The sequence below is a fragment of the Chlorocebus sabaeus genome, chromosome 18, assembly GCF_047675955.1.
Source record: "Chlorocebus sabaeus isolate Y175 chromosome 18, mChlSab1.0.hap1, whole genome shotgun sequence".
In the NCBI taxonomy this organism is placed as follows: domain Eukaryota; kingdom Metazoa; phylum Chordata; class Mammalia; order Primates; family Cercopithecidae; genus Chlorocebus; species Chlorocebus sabaeus.
Window position 1 is genome coordinate 67,406,220 of NC_132921.1, and position 18,844 is coordinate 67,425,063.

Here is an 18,844-nt window from a genome sequence, read left to right on the forward strand (position 1 = left end):
ATGGAATGGCCTTTTGAAGACTTAGTTGTAACACCAGCTGTGTGGCAACACTTCGCAGGCTGGGGCAACATTCTCTAGAATACGGTACATTCTCCAAGTCAGCAAACAGTACGCCCTAATGCTTTTCCCATAGTTATGACTCACGTGTCTAATAATGAAGCGGTAGAAATGGAAGTGATTTCTCCCACTGTTACCTCTAATGACTAGTAAGTGAATTTCACTAGTGTGTGAAATTTTTGCTTTCAGTAGCTGCAACTCTGGGCTCTGCTAGTCTAAAGATCTTAGTTCCCAAGAGAGGGATGCTTCCATGAAGCACAAAATGTTGTTTCCATTAAACTGGAAGTTGAAATTGTCATCTGGGCAAAGAAAGGAGTGCCTGTACTAGCCGATGTGACTGTTCTAACTATGAAGTGGAAATTGGTTTGCTACTCTACAGTGTGGGTAAGGAGGCTGTCTGGAATGCAGGAGATCCTGATAGTGCCTGTGAGAATTACTATGTCCTGTAAGGAAAAAGTACACCAACCCCATATAGGCAGAACAGCTCCGGGCACAGACCTTTCAAGAAGAAAGGCTTGGGTTACCTGCCAGAAAGGGAATCACAATCAGTCAATGTGCTTGCTCAAAGTGAAGTGAATAGAAAATATGAAAACTGATTTCTTTCTCCCTTACTCTGGCTCTTCTGCTGTCTAACTTATGATATGTTAATAGTAGTTCACTTGATTATAAACCTCAATATTTAAACTACAGGATGGCAAACGGTTGGAGGTGAACTAGCTACAGGAATGAGCATCACTAAAGAAGACTGAACCTGTACTCTTTTTTGTAGAGAGCGTTGCTGTGTTTTCAGGTGTGTGAGAGACAGCTACATCACGTTAGGTAGAAGCATGATGCTGCTTATGTCCTTATTTAGAAATTAAATATAGTTAAAGAGGTGCATATGGATGCCAAGCTGACAACAGATGGACTCTGGTGTTTTTTAACCATGTGGACTTGGTTAGGTTAGACCTATTTTCTCAGAATATACCGCTCTGTAGGATTCTGAGTTGGAGTCAGCCAGAAGACCAATTTGAAGAAGGTGGAAGCAACACAGCAGTTGTTGCCCTTGGGGATCATTGCATTAGATGAGGTTACAGCAGATGCCGTGGCGCTGGTGCACTCCAGCCTGTCCTTGCTCTCCCTCTCTCCGCAGTCAGCTCTTCTTCTGAAGGATGACCACACGGAATAAGAGCAGCCCCAGGCCCACCACCTCACTCCAGGTGGCAATACAGAAGCACAGCTTCTGATGGCTTCCCCACATCTTCAGTTTGCAGCCTCATTTCGGTGCTTGGACGTGCTTAACTTCTCAGGTTGATGACTTCTCCAAAACTCCAAATTCCTTCCTGGAACATCACTTGCCCCAGATCCTCCTATGACCAGACAACGTCCCATTCTTGAACTAAATCCCTTGTCCCCTAGATAGCTCACAGTGCTTCTGCTTTCAGAGTGAGCCCTGAATGATTCAAAATGCTGTATCACACTAGGGGAAGAGACTTCCAAGTGGTGAGTGACTGAGAGAATAGTTCCTACTTCTGGAAACCAAAAAATTGCTGATTATTATCATGTCATTATTAACTAGTAATAATAGTAGCTGCCATTTATTGAGTACCCACTATATGCGAGACACACGGCCTTATATGCCTTGTGCCATTTACTCCTCACAAAAACCTTCTGAGGTAGGCACTTGTCCTATTTTGCAGGTAAGAAAGCTTTTAGAGCTAGCTCAGTGCTGAAAATGTACACTCTTGACTATTCTATTTTCATAAAATGCTCCTCCACATGTCACACATTGAAATTATTTATTTACATATAGGTGTCCTCTACTAGACTATGAGATTTCAAGGTCAAAAAGTACATATTTTTAATATCTTCATTCTTAAAGACAGGGTCTGAAAATTAGAAGGTCTATGATAAATGTTTGCTAAAGAAATTGATGAATAGAAGGAATAGTGGTGAGAACTGTGGCCAGCATTAGTACTTCTGGTTAAAGAAAATTGGCAGTGAGTCTTGCGACTGACATTTGTTCACATTTCTCGGATGGGAGCCTAGCTACGTAAAAGAATTCCGAAAGAATACAGAGTAAGCTTGTGCTATTAATGGGAACAATGGTGATAAAAAGAAAATTTTATTATCTAGATCACTTCACATTTTGGTGGGAGGTCGGGGACAACAGGGAAGGGTATGCATTTTATAGAAAAAGCATATAGTACTTTGGAATGTGGCATTTGTTTTTACTTTAAGGCGCGCATACACCTACTTGGCAGTAGGGGGAGCAAGATGCAGGGAAATCTAAAATTTTACACTGGACAAAAAATGTGAAGACAACTGAGTCATCTAGGGATAAAAGCATGGGAAAGTGATTTGACACAAAGCCGTCTGAAATGGGCTATTCATATATTTTAAATACTAACTCCTTAATTTAAAAGAGTTTTGAATTGGATACTTGAAAGAGTGTGAGGGTGAGAGGGAATGGGTGATGAGAAATTACTTAATGGGTACCATGTACATTATTCAGGTGATGGACATAGTAGAAGCCCAGACTTCACCATTATTCAAGATATCCATGTATCATAATTGCACTTGTACTCTTTAAATTTATATGAATAAAAAATTAAAATAAAATGGTTTTTGAAATTTCTCAGTAGAGCCCTAGCATTCTAACACACACTCAAGGGAAAATTGGGCAATGATCAGTATCGGTGTTCAATAAGGATAGAGCAGGATATATTGTTTTTTAACCTAAATCAACAGATTTGGGCCGGGTGTGGTGGCTCATGTCTGTAATCCCAGCACTTTGGGAGGTCAAGGCGGGTGGATCAACTGAGGTCAGGAGTTCAAGACTAGCCTGGCCAACATGGTGAAAGCCTGTCTCTACTAAAAATACAAAAATTAGCCGGGCATGGTGGCAGGCGTCTGCAATCCCATATACTTTGGAGGCTGAGGCAAGAGAATTGCTTGAACCCGGGAGACAGTAGTTGCAGTGAGCCGAGATTACACCACTGCATCCCAGCCTGGGTGACAGAGCAAAAATCCATCTCAAAAATTAATAACAATAATAACAGATTTGTTCTTTAGATAGTGATAAAATTCCCACCACATTTATGCCAAATAGACCCAGGTTTGAACCCTTTGTTGTCTAAAGAAAACCAAAATTGAAGGGAAAACTAATGGTACCATTTAATTGAAATTCCCTAGGCATAATATAGTGTGATAAGATAAAATGTGTATTGCTATAAAGGAATGTTTTGCTTATTTTGTAAACAAGGATTATATTCTGCTTTGAAGTGCAAGAAGAAAGTCACAGTCTAGTTTTATGAAGACTAAACTAGAGAAAATAGAGTTCTCTTCAAGTATATGACATCTCCACAAATGAATGTTTATGGCTTTACACTTGGAGTATTCTTGGAACACTCTTCATAGGAAATCCTCCCTCAAGAAGACCCCCACCTGGCATCAGAACAAACCTAAGCTCTTTCAAAATTGTTTTGACCACCTCTGAATTTTCTAATTTGAATCTAGGAGGAAAGATCCTGTATAGTCAAATTGAGCAATGTAATTGGCTAATGAATCGTTACTGTTTTATTTTAATTTAATGATGCAAACATTTTGAAATCAACTTCAGTGCCTGTAAAGTTGACATTTGTTTGGTTCGCTTCACTTTCAGGGCATTTTCTAGTCTAATTAAACCTATGTAGCAAGGACCAGAGCTCCAAAATACAACAGTCTTCACTTAGGCTCATAATTCTGGTTATGGTATGCATAATGAGAATCCAAACAATTTCACATGAAAACCAAAATATAATATACAAACTCACTATGGAATTCATCAAGTCTTATGTATCCCTTTGCTAGTATAAATATGATCAAGTTCATTCCTGAGTCTCGGCCATGACCAAATCCTATGACTTACAAATTTTGTTTTGGAATTTTTCAATTTTTCTTAAGGTCACAGCCTATGTCATTAGAACTATGGCATACATGGCTTGTCAGTCCTATTATCTGCTTGAAGCAAAGGTTTTCTTGCTATGGCATGTGATTTATTCTCAAAAGTATTTTTGTTCACAGACACTCAAATCAGTAAGTTACAAAGTTGACTTGCTTTAAGTTTCAATAGTCCGTTCCTTGATGCACGTGTGTGTGCACATACATGCACACTAATCACACCTCCAGAATCTCCTTCAGCCCATAACATTTGCAACTCAAAATCCCAGGTATTCTTCCACTAATACTTCTATCATCAACTCTAATTTTTATTGCAACAGCCTGATTCCCAAATCTGGAATTCAGGGCAAGACTCAGAAATCAATCTCAGGCAGACGTATTAGTTTTAGACATGATGGCAAGAATGTTCCGGATTTTGATAGACAATCTTCCCCCTTCTTCTGTCTTTAAGATTATAAGGAGTTCACATAAATTAAAAGATACAATGGATGGATTACTCCTTTTGAGACCCAACCTAATATCTTTTTGCTGTCTTCCCTCCGTGACTTAAATGTACTGAAAGATGTTGGTAAAAGAGAAAGCATTAAAGATATAGATGCTCCTTGCTGTTCAAGTTGCCCTTTCTAATCTGCGTGAATGAAATCAGAGAAGAGTGAGGCAAGCCTGTGACACTTCCGGGATCTCATCATTTTCAGTGGATAAAAAAGGCTTTGCATCAACCCTCAGCACCAAGGGTTATAATCCAAACAGCCTTTTAGAGCTGAAATTTACAATTTTCTTCCAAAGGACTGTGGGAGCATGTCTAAATAATTATACATCTCCACCATTGCGTAAACCAGTTTAATTAACATTTTTCAGGCATGTCACATTTATACAATCACTAAATAATTTTCTAAAATTATGCTGCATTACAAGTTGCCACATATCAACTTGGATTATTTTTACTCATGGCCCTAATTATGTCTGAATTTTATTTTCCTTTTTATATCCCTTTATTTATTTTTTTACTATAATTTGGTGCTTCCATTGAAGATGATTCATACTTACAGGCTAGCCAGATGCTTTGTTCAATTTATTTACCAAGTGTTGCATTTAATTGCCACTGACTTCATGAAAGCTGGCATTTTTTTCAGGCAGGTATAACATTATTAAATGTCCTTTCCATTCACTCTATAATAAAAGAAATCTTGCAAAGCATTCACCACCATCTCTCTGACTTAGTCAGAATATCCTACATGAATCCAAGAAAGGTTCTAGTGTTGGACATCCATGGGATTTGAGGAACGAGGAGATTGCAAACATGCACTTTAATCGTGTTTTAGCTTTTCAGCAGCACATGTTTCAAGAAGATATCAATCAATTTACTCTCTATTTGAGAAAGTATAAAAAATTGGGAAGCAAACAATTACTATGTATTATTGCTCAAATTAATTTTTGGTCTTTTTTAAGACTATTATTATTATTACTATTACTGTCTTCATAAATGCATTCTTTTTTTAAAGTAGTAATCCCAAGCAAGACTAATAAATCAAGAGATGTTCTCAGGCATGAAGCTGAAATAAAACTAGAAATACAAATAGAATAAATTGTACAATCAAATGAGCAAGCACTCAAGTCGTATTTAGTGCGCCAAACACATTGAGCTGCATGGTTACATAAGCAGAAGGATTAGTATTTAGGTCACCAAATTAGTCTTTTAAATTTTCTTGCTCTTTATCAAGAACTCTATTTGCTTCCTGATATCATTTACCATGACGTATTAACCACAGCACTTTATGTACCAGTATTTCCAATTTTTAAACTTCTTACCAATAAATATAACTCTATGGAAGAATTATTAGTGGTTCTGACAATAAACCACAATTGATGATATCTATTAAATTTTCTCTATAATGCAAAGTGATTTTGCAGAATTCTCACTTTCATGGATTAGAAAACATATTTTATATGTTCGCCTTGACTGTGTTTATGCACTAAAAAGATTTTGAAGAAATCAAGTAATTATGTGAGGAATTCAAACTAACAAAATTATACTTTTGTTAAGAAAATTATATTCTTTTACTTTAATAGACTATTTGTATTGAAAAGCAGGTTTTTTGCCTATGTCTTTTTGTTTGCAGCTTTGTGCGTAAAGTATTAAGCTGCATCTATACTTTATTATTTTGGCCAAATCTGTTTTCAGTGACTGTCTCAAAATGACCGGCTGTTTAAAAATCAAAAGGCATAGTGTTTTTGGTGCCAGTCTACAAAGAATACTCACACACATTTGCAACAGTATGTCTGGGTGTTAACCTTTCCTTGTGCTATGAACACGTACGCGAGGAACGAAAAAACCCGGATGTTCGTTATTAACAAAGATAAATTATTTATGTTTCCTCTGATATAAATGATGCTGCAAAACTGATGTAGAAATCTGTAGAAATACATTCAGTTATCATGTCTAGATTCTGAAAAACGACCTGTGGCTTGATAGAACAACCCCTAAGTTTATGCTGTCTGCAGTCTTCACGGTACATGGATCAACACACTTGATCCATGATCCAAACAGTGTTGCCAAGTGACAGATTCTCCTCTCAGTGTTATCTCCTTATGCACACATCTAGGGAAATGATTTCCAGAATTTGAAATTTCAAATTAAATGGTAATTTTAAAGCAATATATAATTCAGCAAAAATCTTCCTTGCTCATAAAGATAGCTTAGGTCCAATAAGAATTTATTTTGTTAGTTTTATGTACTGACACTTCTCAGTTAAGAAGCCCTGCTAGTGAAGGTCGCTTAAAAATGAATCATTAAACATAGAATGTAGGTATATATGTTTTGAGTATTTTAATGCCAAAACCATCGTAATTTTAATTTAAAATATCCTTCTGCTACTTACAAAGGAGACATTTAGCTGTATCTGTAGATACAGAGATATATCATTTTTTGTTTTGTTTTTGTTTTTCCAAAATAAACACCTCTATGCCATGGAGATACTAGGGAACAGTTAAATATCAATTACCTTATGAAAATCTAGCTTGTTAAATTGTGTTTTGCGTTCTGCATTTACTCATGCTGGCCCCACTGGCCAACATACCTTTCCCAGCTTTTTGTACCTATCTGACATGTTCTTCATTTCTCAAGACTCAGCTGGAAGATTCGTGTCATAACTCTCTTGTAATATTCACATTATAGTAAAATTATGGTTTGTGTGCCTGTCTCAGAAACAATACCATTACAAGATTCTGTGATCAGAAATTGTGTCTTTCACACACACAAAACGGTATTTTTATCCTTTCTACCTACCACAGTGCCTACCTGACTCATGATAGGCAGAGTATAATATATCTGAAACTCATCTGAAAGCAATTTGTGTATTTTACCAAAAGGACAGCAGCTTGAAGGACAGCTGCTTACTACTACAGGTGAAATCGTTTTTTTTTTAGGTTGTATCTATACAAAAGGGAGTGATAAGGCGATTAGCCACAAAAAGCAATGGCAAAAGTCCTATGCTGAGACAAAGTCATTTTCTGATCTGGTTTGCTTTGATTGACCTACTTATGTCAGTCTTTAATAACTTTCAGGTTTTTTGTCTTTAGACATATAGACATAAAGATACTGGAGTTTCTCTACTTAAAGTAAATTGTTCATAAATTTGCCCATAAATTTCTTTTCAATTATTAAACATTATTAGGTGTTTAGCATTTACTAGTATCAAATGGGTTTGCATCAATAATATAATGCTGTCATGAATTTCTTAAATATTAAAAAAATACAAATTAATATCTAGCCATGCATTTGCAAAAAGAATATTTGCTAAGGAATAAAAGTTATTGTAATTTTTAAGACACTTTACATACAAAATGATCTATAAACAAGAGTAACCAAATGCTCTTTTATGAAACAAAAAGATTCTCTAGTGATTCTTGCCTATCTTTTTTTCTCTTTTGGCAGGATGCTCTTTTTCTTCCACCACTGGGCCTGCCCATTTTCCTCCCCTGTTATTGACAGTCAGCTTTCATGGGACTTGGTCACAATGTAGGATCAGAAAGCACAGGTTATTGAGACAGGTACATACTTTGTAATATTCCAGGAGAATTTGCGTAATCTTCTTCAGTCTTTTCACCAGCAATGACAGTATGTTATCTTAGTAACAAATCAGCCCATGTCCTATTTGCCATGCAAAGCCATGTCATAGCTGGCATTATTAAAGGGGCAAGGGATGAGAGCCCATTTCAAGTGGAATGACAATATCTTGCCAGGTGGCGGAAATTCTGAAATGCTTCTGGCTCTGGGGTGAAGGCTAAGCCCTTAGGATGGCTAGCATTTGTAACTCCTACTGCAGTTCACACCTATGTGGGCTCAACACTAACATAGTGCTTTTCTGATGTCATAGACGAATGGATGGCGTACAAAAAATAAGGAGCTCCTCAGGTCTTGGCAGAGTTGCAGGTAGTTTGACTAAAGTTGGACTCCTTAACTGGTGGTGGCTTAATAGATAAAACATAGAATTTTCTTATCAATTTAAAGAAGAATCTCATTCCTTTTTGAAGAAAAAACCCCAAAGATAACTTCCCTGGGGTGGGGTGGGGTGGGGTGTCTTAGATTGTTTTTCAGAGTTAGTCATTCAAAAACTTAGTCTAAATATTCACCCAGTGATTTTTACTCCTCCCTTCCAAATAATAATACAAATTTTAAAATAATCTGGGTCTATGGAAAACAAACTCCGTAAACATCAACCTATTCTTTATTTGTTATAAGTGAGAAAAAATATCAATCTTAAACTGCAACCCTTAATATAAGAGGACCTTATTTATCAAATGTATTTTTATATCTTGGCAAAAATACTATCCTAATCCAAATACAAGTCCATATACTTAGTCTGTACTAATTTAATGCATCAGATGGTTTTTCTTAAGTTCTCTACCTCAAAAAAATTCAAAACCGCATCTTAAAGAACTCAAAATTACTAAAGAAAAAACAAATATAGAAAAACACTTTTGTCTAGACAATTTAAATAAATCAGTAGATTACCTGATCTTTACTTGAGGCCTAATACATAGGAGGCTGAGACCTCAAGGGCTTCACTGGTCTTTTTGATACAGCTAGCCTCAATAAATGGAAATGGAATAATTGCAGTTAAATATAGCCAAGTGTGCCAGTTTGGATGTTCATTCATTGCTGTATAATATGATGATCCTGGGACCATAAGGAGCATGTGTCCAGCTCTTGATAGTTCTATGTTCTATCAGGAGGCATTGCAGCAGCGTAAGCCCTCGTTTTTTAAGATCTAATTTTTCTTTCTCATATACCTAAATTATAAAGACTTTTTAGTACATTAAGTTTATGGTTGTCCCTAACTACTAAGTAGTAAATTTAGCCTACTAATTGCTTTTCTGTATTTTGCCTTAATAATAGTAGTTAACATTTACTGAATATTTGTATGTGCCAGGAGTTGTTCTAAGTCCTTTAATTATATTAGTTTATGTAGTCCTCATTTAAACAATTAATTCTATGTGTCAAATGCTATTTATTATCTCCTTACTAGAAGTGAAGACCCAGTTATAATGTTATATAACCCCCCAAGTCACACTTTGAGCCACTATGCTATGTTGCCTTACACGTTAGACTTTTAAGCCTAAAATTATTCTTATTGATAAAAAGGAAGGTCATACGAAGTAATTGTTTAGCAGTTGATTCTATTTTAAATAAAAGGAACAAACCTTTGTATAATACTCTCTACGTTCCAAGCCCATTATAAGCACTTTACACAAATAATAGTTCTTTTAATCTTTACTCCAGTCCTGTAAGGTAGGAACATTATTATTCCAATAGTGTGGAAAAGGAAATTGAGACACAGAGAGACTATGTAGCTTGTCCATGGTCACCCAGCTGGTACATGACAGAAATTCAGGGAAAAAATACCAGCACACCAATTGTTGCAATTATTTTAACATTTGAGTCCTGCCACTGCGGTTTGTCTCTGAAAAAGTTGTTCCATCTTTCTAAATCTTAGCAACCTCATTTATAAATTAAAGGTGGGGGGATTCTATCATCTATAAGGCCCTTTCAAACAATCCTATTTATTGTATACAAAAACCCCTGAAAAGTCACTTAGAAAAAAACTTGTTCATGCCAGTCTGAAGATTTATGAACTCCAGCTTTTTATCTGACTGTGCATTCTGACAATTTTCTGTATTTCTCTAAGAATGGTCTGGAAAGGGATCTAGCAGGAAATGAAGAATGTATAAAGTATTTTGATGGTTTCCAGAAATGTCAATTTCAACTCAGCATCTGCCGACAGGTCTACCTAATCTTCCAAACTGTGCAAATCCTGGATCCACCATTTACCAGCTGTGTAACCCTGGACAACAATTCCATCTTTCTGACCTCAGTGTCTTTCTCTGCAAAACAGGGGTAAGAATAATCCTACTTCAATACAGTTGCTGTGAGGATTCACTGAGATAATGTGTACAAAGCTCATACAATAGTACTTAGCCCACAGTAAGTACTGAATGAAAATTAGCATTATTATTGCAGATTTCTGCTCCTATGAAAGTTAAGATTGTGAATTACTACACTTACATACACTTCCTCTGAAGTCTAAAGAAATCACAGGCTCCTCCCAAGATTTGGAAAATTGAGCTCATCTTTTTCTATCTTCAGAAAAAAAAAAATCTAGTTAAATTGTTCAGTAGTTAAGTTAGATATTATCTGATATGGAGCTAAGTTTGTGAAATATAAACAGTATTCTGTCCACCCCTCCTTAGTTAAGCTAAGAGGTATTAGCTTTATTATTTGCTAAATGTCACTTAACATTTGATAAATGTAGCATTTACAGTGCATTCTCAGAGGACTGGAAACAGTATTGTAGAACACCCGAACCTGTTTTCCCCTTTAGGTAACACACTATCTCAGTATATAAATCACCTACTGCCCAAGGTAATGGAGAAGAAAACCAAAGGAAGTTTGACATTTATTTTGGAAGTGTGAGAAAGCAATTGAGACTGTTGAAATTTAACACTACCTTGAGGTCTCATTACACTAGCATGTCACTCATTAGTGCAAACTCACTTTTGCTTAATAGAAGAGCCCAATATATTAATCTACAGCCTTAAAGCGAGTTATTGGTTTAATGCAGATCCAATCTGAGAATAAATGAGGCCCTTTTAAAATGTATTGCAGAATGTTGTGCTAATGGTAGTTGATGATGTATATTCACTCTTTGCCAAGTTATGAGTACAAATGTGATATGATTACATCCAGGACAAGAGCCTGAATTTAAGTAAGACTTTCAGAGCTGAAGGAGATCATAGAGATTATATCATCCACCAGAGGCCCAAAGGGATTTAGAGATTTGTCTAAGATTATACAGATAATAGGTGGATATCCCAGATTTCAGACTAGACTTTCTTGAGCTCAAGTTCAAGGAAGGTCCATTCTTCTATAGTATGCATTCAGCAACAAATTATAATAGTAATAATAATTACAATAACCACCATTTATTGAATACATCCTCTGGGACAAGGGTTCTGGTGAACTCCACACATATAAGCCCTCCTCTGACCCTGACCCTGTTCTATTCCTCTCATAGCTCCATGAGGTATGTCTCGTTCTCTTCATTTTACAAAAAGATGACTGAGACTCAGAGTTTGTGACTTGTACAAGGCCACACAGCTAGGAGATGCCAACAGCTAGGTCCAATCTCAGTTCTGAATCTGCACTCTTTCTACAAGACTAGCTGCTTTGCCCAAGGGGAACAAAATGACCACATCGTATCTCCTGGTTTTGAAAATTAACTAATTCACTTTTAATGACATCAAGTGTAAACAATCTACCAAATTATTAAAACATTATCTTTTTGTCTATGTGGGCCATGGATTCAAGACCATAAACTTATTGTCAGTGATATCCACGAGGATGGGAAGGGAATATTAAGCCTGGTGCTCTGCAAATTAATACTTGGAGGTAAACGAGAAGTATCATAGGCAATTACTATTCACTTAACGTTTCATTCTATTTGAAAGAGAAATTCCCAAATGTTAAATATTACCTTACATTTTAAGCTTAAAAATACACTGGACATGTGACAATGGTGCTGAGTACTTTGGGGGAAGATCACAACAGTCCTGGTAGCAGTGTCACAGCAAAATATTTCAGAGGTACCAGATGAGCTAGCTCCAAGGCAAAATGAGGCAATATTATGCTTAACTGTTGGGAAACCTCTTTTATTAAAAAAGATTTTAAATATTAATGCTATTTTCAATACAGGTGTGATAACACTCAATAAAGCATAGTGTACTTGATATAAATTTCGGAATGTAACAGTCCATCTAGTTCCTGCCCCCTCCAGTCTCCACCACATACCCTAGTAACAAAACGTACACACCTGTTTAAAAAATGAAGAAGCTTTTGGGCATTGGGTGAGCAGAGTGGAGTGGGGCAAGGAAAGTGCTCTTTCCTGAATTATTCATGCTTTTGGCTTTCACTTCAGTTAGTAACATCAATTCTAAGAGAACTGAGACCAACTCTTCTATGTTCCGCAAAGGGAGGAAGAAAAAAGCCTGCCATTCGCAAGCAGCTGTGGGCAAAACCAGCGCAGAGTACACGGGTCGGGAAATGAGGGATTAAAAAAAAAATTGGAGTAAAGTGCACATTTACTGTCAAAAATATATTGTTTTGATCCTAAGAAAATTAAAAGAATTTTATCTAATGGACTAGATTGCTGACCTTTTAATACATTTGGTTTTCATTGAACATACAATCACCATCGGACATAAAAAGACTAGTTTGCTTTAAAAAAAACAAAAACAAAATCCTTGGAGTTATCTACAGGAATCTTGTGGACGCAATTCAAGGATAACATTCTGCAGCTCTTTGGATATTGAATGATGTCCTCGGATCAGTCCACAAAAGAGACAGGGAACTGTTAATGCACTGATACAAGTGGGCGTTTCTCTCATTTTCTCTCTCCTCCCCCCACCCCACTCCTTTCTCTAAATGCCTGTGCTTTCCAGTTCTCCTTCTTCTACCCCTATGGCATGAGACCTGGAAATCATGAAGAGTTTCTCCTTGTTTGTAAACTGCCTCTGCACCGGCTGAGGTTGCTCGGCCATAAGTGGCTCCTGGCTGGCACCCTCCGGGGAGCTCTGCTCCGCACCCGGAACAGGGGCGGCCACAGAGTCTCGCGTTTGACCGGCAACTGCGTCCAAGACCGACTCGGAGGAGGTGCCGGCCTCCCGCAGGGGTGTGTAGCCCTTATTGCTGCTGGATGGGTCATCCGACTGGGAGCTCCCCGAGTCCCGCCTGGTGGGGGGCGAGCCCTCCAGCCGCAGGGGTGGCGAGTGGGAGGCGGCTTTGGCCAGAGGGCTGGAGTCCGGGTCCGCACTCCCCGGAGAGGGCGGGGGGTCGGGGGACGGCGGCACCCGGTAGTCCGGGAGCCCGCTGGTGCTGCGGCGCCGCAAGGCCGCGTACCTGCCGGTCCTGGGCAGGCGGCCGCCCTGCCCCCTGGCGGCGCGCGCCGCTACCGCGCCCTCGGGCTCCTCTAGCTCCTCGCTCGCCCCGCGCATGCTGCCCTCTGCTCCGCGGAGGTTGGTCATGCTCAGGTCGACCTCGCCCCTCGGGATCTCCAGGGAGCCGCGTTCCCCCGGAGGCCTCTGCCAGCTGCAGCTCGCGCCCTCCGCGTCCCCGTCCCTATCGCGGTCCCCTTGCAAGGGCAGCAGCGCGAAGGCGCTCAGCGAGGAGTCCACGAGGGAGCTGGCGGTGCTCTGGCGCCCCCAGCTCTCGGGTGGGCTGCAGGGCGCCGGACTGCTGCAGCTGCTAGCGGCGGCGGCGGCGGCGGCGGCGGCGGTGGCAGCGGCGGCCCGGCGACTGCCGGCCACGCCCGAGCGCTCGCGGTAGACGCTGTACACGGCCTCGGCCAGGCTCGCGGGCTCCCGCGGACAGCGCGGGGAAGAGGCCAGGTCCGGCGGGGACGCGGCGCCCCGGGGGCGGCCGCCGCTCAGGGCCGCGGGGTGAGGCGGCCACGAGCCCTTGGCCAGCATCGCCGCGGCTCCGAAGGCGTCTCCGGCGCCACCGCAGCTCCCCGGCTTCAGTTCCAGGCCCCGCGACTGCACGTAGCTGAGGAAGCCGTTGAGCGGGATGGCCCCGGGGGGCGCCGCGGGGGGGGCCGCCGACGACGAGGAGGCTGCTGCGGCCGCGGCCGCGGCGGCCGCCAGGTCTTTGGCGCGGAGGCTGTGCACGTCGATGACTGTGGAGTAGAGGTCCCGCAAGTTGATGATTTTGGTCTTCTTGTCCCGGTTCTCGTGGAGGACCGCGTTCGCGCAGATGAAGAGGAAGATGCCGATGCCCATGATGAGGGGCCCGAAAACCTTGAGCTTGTCAGAGTGCAGGTAGCCAGAGAAGATGCGGAAGAAGAAGCCCACCGACGTGGAGGAGGAGGAAGGGGAGGCGACTCGCACAGGAGGCGTGCTTCTGGGCGCGCCGGCGGAACTGGAGTTGACACCCCCTGGAGCCCTAGGGTGGCTCCTGGACCGGTTTTTGCTGCCACTGCCGCTGCTGTTGGCGGTGGGCGGGACGCGGTGGCTGCTGCCCGCAGGCGGCGGCTGCTTACCCCCCTCCCGATTGGCCCCCGTGGCCTTGGGCCAGTAGCCCACCACCGCCATGGCTATGCCCACCAGCAGCACCAGGATCCCGCAGAGGGCGATGAGCCCCGAGATGGAGCACAGCTTCAGCTTGCCTTTCACCACCACCACATCGTTCTTGCGCCTCTTTTTGGCTTTCCGCTTGCGCTTGGGGATCTGACTTGGGGGGCGGAGTGGATCCTGCTTTCTGGCGGAAATCCTCAGCAGGCCGCCGGTGGCGATCATGGCGAACTCGTGGATTGCAGGACTAGCCTCTGGGATGGAGGCTTGCTCAGGGAGGGCGCCAACTGCCCACTAGCTGCTCAGCCACCTCCTCCTGCTGCAAAGCAGAGGAAGACAGTCAGAGGGTGTCGGCTTGGCTGCAGTGGCATCTCACGCTGCAGCTGCCCTACTCCCAGATCCCACTCCATGTGTGCCCCCAACCCTAGGGCCTTTATCCACTAACTGAAACGAAGGCCGTGTACAGAGGCTGGGGCCAGGTAGACATTAGGGAAGGGACCTATTAGTTGCAGCAACTAATAGGTGGTTATAAAACATTGCAGTAACTAGTATGTGGTGATAAAACCATCTGAAAGTATGCCTCCTTCTCCCCGCTCCCCACCCATCTCCCCCACACACTCCATGGGTAATAAGAGGGTTTGAAATGAACAGTGGAGTTCCAACCATTAGTAAAACCTAAATGTAGGGACAAAAGCAAAGTAGTGGTTAAGGACTTTCCTGGCAAGATTCTTTCCCTTAATCCTTCTGGAATTGGAAGATTTTTCAAGGGAACTACCACAGGAGTTTCAAGTCTCTCTAAGCTGGGGAATCTGTCAATGTGTGGCCCAAAGTCACTAAAACAGTCAGGAAAGTTACTACTGTATAAAGACAAAGGAATTTATTTCACTGGATGAAAATTAAAGGTCATATAATGGCTGGCAGGCGGTTTATTTACTTCAGATAATTAACAGGGAGTTCATCACTGGGGAAGCAGCAGAGATATTGCAGTACTCTGACAATAAATCCCTTCACAAAGTTGTCTCCCACCTATGCCTGTTCCTACAGCTAAGTGCAAGCAGATCCCTTGCACAGCCTTCTCGCCTCTCGGCAACATCTGGACAGCTTCTTGGGGTGGAATATTTAGTTTTAGGTAACTGCTTATGTAACTGAGCTCTTCCTTCTGGCCTTCTTTCCTCCCTCAGAGGAACTCCCTTAAAGGTATCATGTGCCAGATTTCATCAGGGAATTTGAGAAGTCCCCTAGAATCTCCAAGAGAAAGATCTTTTTTATCATATGGGAAAATTACAATTAAAAAAACTAACACTCTGCCAGAATAGCTTTCTGACCCCTTATTAAGGTGCCAAGAGCATGCTACAGAATTCCAGTATTCAAATGAGGAGGCAATTAACTAGGTAAAGCAGCCTCCATAATATGTGATTTGTAGAACGACATTTCCCCCAAGCCAAAGCTGTTTTGTTGTTGTTGTTGTTTGTTTGTTTTTTCCTTTTTTCCCCCCCTTATCCCTTTCTCATGAGGTCATTTTTAGGAAGGGAGGGTGGCAACAATCAATGGATTACTCTTAGGAAGTTTATTTAGTTGTTTGTAATAAAGCCTGGGTAGGTAGATTCACAAATGCATATCGGTGGTTATTCGGCAACCTCTAAAAATTATAGTCTTGCTGTATCTCCAGAGTAAAACATTTTCTGTCCCATTAGTTGTTTTCCCTCCTATGAGATGCTAAAATTAAGGACATTGTATGAAATGAAAGACTTAAATATCACTCCCAAGCCTTTTGCTATTCCATCCTTTGTCAGATACTTCATCTTTTAGAATAAATTCCCCCTTGAAAATGTGTGGTAGGTAGAATTTTGCTTTTAATTGGTGATTGGGTGAAAGGCTTTGGCCCTTGAGTTCCTCCATTATATCAATATAGGCAGGATCTTTTCTCCATCAGTGGGAATGCAAATGGTAATCAGCTCTTTACAATGTTTGCAAATCAATATCTCTTTGGGACTTAGTTGAGTTTCAGTAAAGAGAAGCACCAGGTAGATAAGAGAGGGGTCAGTATAGAGAATACATCTATAAACCTTTAAGCTGCACCAGTAAGTACAGATTGAAAAAAAAATATTGTCTATCTCTCATCCCGAATAAATAGGCACATTTATTATGTGGTTGTAATATAGAGACTGTTGGTTATAAGTGATCCTTGGAATCCAGCAACTTAAATAATCTGGAGATCCGTGGTTATCTTAAGAAGGCTTTAAGGATCAGACATTTTTTTAAAAGCGAACTCAGACTCAGTTGGCAGGGTGGCTCTCCCACCGAAGAAAGGCTACACGTTTTGCTGGGCATTGATCAGGTGCACCAGGAGCCTGGATGTCTTGGGGGAGGGAGAAACTCACTTGGATTTCTCCTCAGCAAAGCAGCTTTGGCTCCGGTAGAATGTAAGGAATGGATTTCAACAGTCCTTTACCGCACATCTTTAAAATGAGTTTAATAGCTAGTAATTAACTCCCTCGTTTATTATTCCTTCAGCTCTGTTGAAGGCTGTACTCCCTTTTAATGTGTCACCATCTGACACGAAATACAAAGGTCAGATGCCACGGGAGACCCACCTTTGAGGTTTTCCTTTATACCTAATGCAAGAAAACAAACTTAGCAGTCAAGCTTGGCTGCCCTCTCAGTTTACTGCCTGGAGCTGGTCTTACCGTGGTTAAAGAATGGAGGATGGGGGAAGCAAAGGAGGGAGGTCTAAAAATACAACTGCTTCCAAGAGAGACATTCAAGTTCTCCGCTCATGATGGATTAAGCCCCACTCTGAGGCTCGGAGGCTCGGAGCCCACAGGCTGGGAGCGCTGTGCTATGCCCGGCACCCAACCCAGGTCCTCGACCCCCCGGTCCTCACTGGCAGGGCGGCGACCCCCTGGCCCTTGGCTTTGGTCTGCTTATTGATGTTGGCTGGAGTCACATGAGTGCAGCAGCTGGGAGTCCGCCTCTGGAAAGAAGACAGGCAGCAGCGAAGTGAGAGCAATCTGGAACTAGCTTTTTCTGGACAGCGCATCCCGTGTAGCCAGCCCAGTAAAAAGCCTCTCCCCGAACACTAGCCCGGGGCGCGGGGGTTCGGAGACCCGAGGGGCGGGGAGGGGCCCCCAGGGGCTGGGGACTGGCAGAATTGCTCAAAATGGCAGCACTCTCCGCACACAACATCGCTCACTTACCCAGGGAGACCGAGGGAGGTCGGGGCCGGCGAACGGGCTCTCGGGCGACACAAAGGAACCATGGAGAAACTTTTTCAGCCCGAGCCGACGGCGGAACGCAGGGACAGCGCCCCCGGGCCCTGCATCCGAGCGCGGCTCAGCAGCCCCGCAGGGGCGAGCGCCCTCCCCAGACTCGCAGCCCCCTCCGGCGCTGTGGCGGGAGCCATTTCCAAGAGTTTCCAAGAAGTGTCAGGTCCTCTGCATCCCGCATCCCGCCTCGGAGCCCTCCTCTCGGCCGCTCATTCTCCCGCTCGCTGCCTCCCCTCGCGCGGCGCTCCCGGGCGGGTCCCCGAGGCGGCGCCGCCGGCCCTCGCGCCTCTTTTGTGTGGCTGCTGCGCGCCGGGCTCCGCCGGGTGGAGTTGAGCCCGCGGCGGCGGCTCGGGGCGGCCGGACTGGCGGCTGTTGCTAAGAGACCGGAGCCATGACACAGGGAAATTGCGGCAGGGTGGCGGTCGGGGCCCGCCCGGCTCGGCGGCTTGGGGGGGCGCCCCCGCCCCCCGTCCCGCCCCCTCCCCCAGCGCCCCCCCACGCCGCCGGCCTTCCCCGCTCCCCCGCGTCCTCAGCCGCCCGCCGCCCGCCGCCCGCAGCCCGTCCCTTCGGAAGCGCCGCTTCCCTGGGAGGAGGAGGCGCGAGGGGAGGCGGCGGAGGCAGCCGACGCGGGGCGCTGGGGCCGCGGGGCAGGGGGCGCGGGGCGCCTCCTCGGCCTCGGCTCTTCCCGCCCCGGGGCGCCCCGAGACCGCCGCCTGCCTCCGCGGGCAGCTTTGTTCTTCTTTCTTCCAACTACCTGTCTGAGCCGCGGGCCCCAGAGGCCCCAAAGAGAGGCCTGGAGGGTCTCCCCAGCAGCATCCGAGGGGCGCTCTCGGGGAGCGAGGGGCCAGAGTCCGCGTTCCCTCCGTGTCTGCCTCCCTCCCCTCGTGTCTCGGTCTTTTGTTGCCTCTACTCCTCGGCACGGCACAGCCTGGGTTGTTTTCCCCCTCCCGCTTGGGAGTTTGCAGTGTGGATGCTCG

General features: G+C 43.4%; 1 protein-coding gene across 1 annotated transcript; it reads right to left on the bottom strand.

The window, feature by feature from the left end:
• Positions 1-12,170: 12,170 nt before the first annotated feature.
• Positions 12,171-17,907, bottom strand: TMEM200C (transmembrane protein 200C). The gene is made up of 2 exons (XM_007974602.3): positions 17,799-17,907; positions 12,171-14,920 (listed from the first exon to the last, which is right to left on the bottom strand). The coding sequence occupies exon 2, from the start codon at positions 14,824-14,826 to the stop codon at positions 12,955-12,957; it is 1,872 nt and encodes a 623-aa protein (XP_007972793.2). The 5' UTR covers positions 14,827-14,920; positions 17,799-17,907; the 3' UTR covers positions 12,171-12,954.
• Positions 17,908-18,844: the final 937 nt, after the last annotated feature.

Bases quoted from the DNA above. Each gene is read 5' to 3' on its own strand.
- TMEM200C (XM_007974602.3), bottom strand. From the start codon at position 14,826: ATGATCGCCACCGGCGGCCTGCTGAGGATTTCCGCCAGAAAGCAGGAT.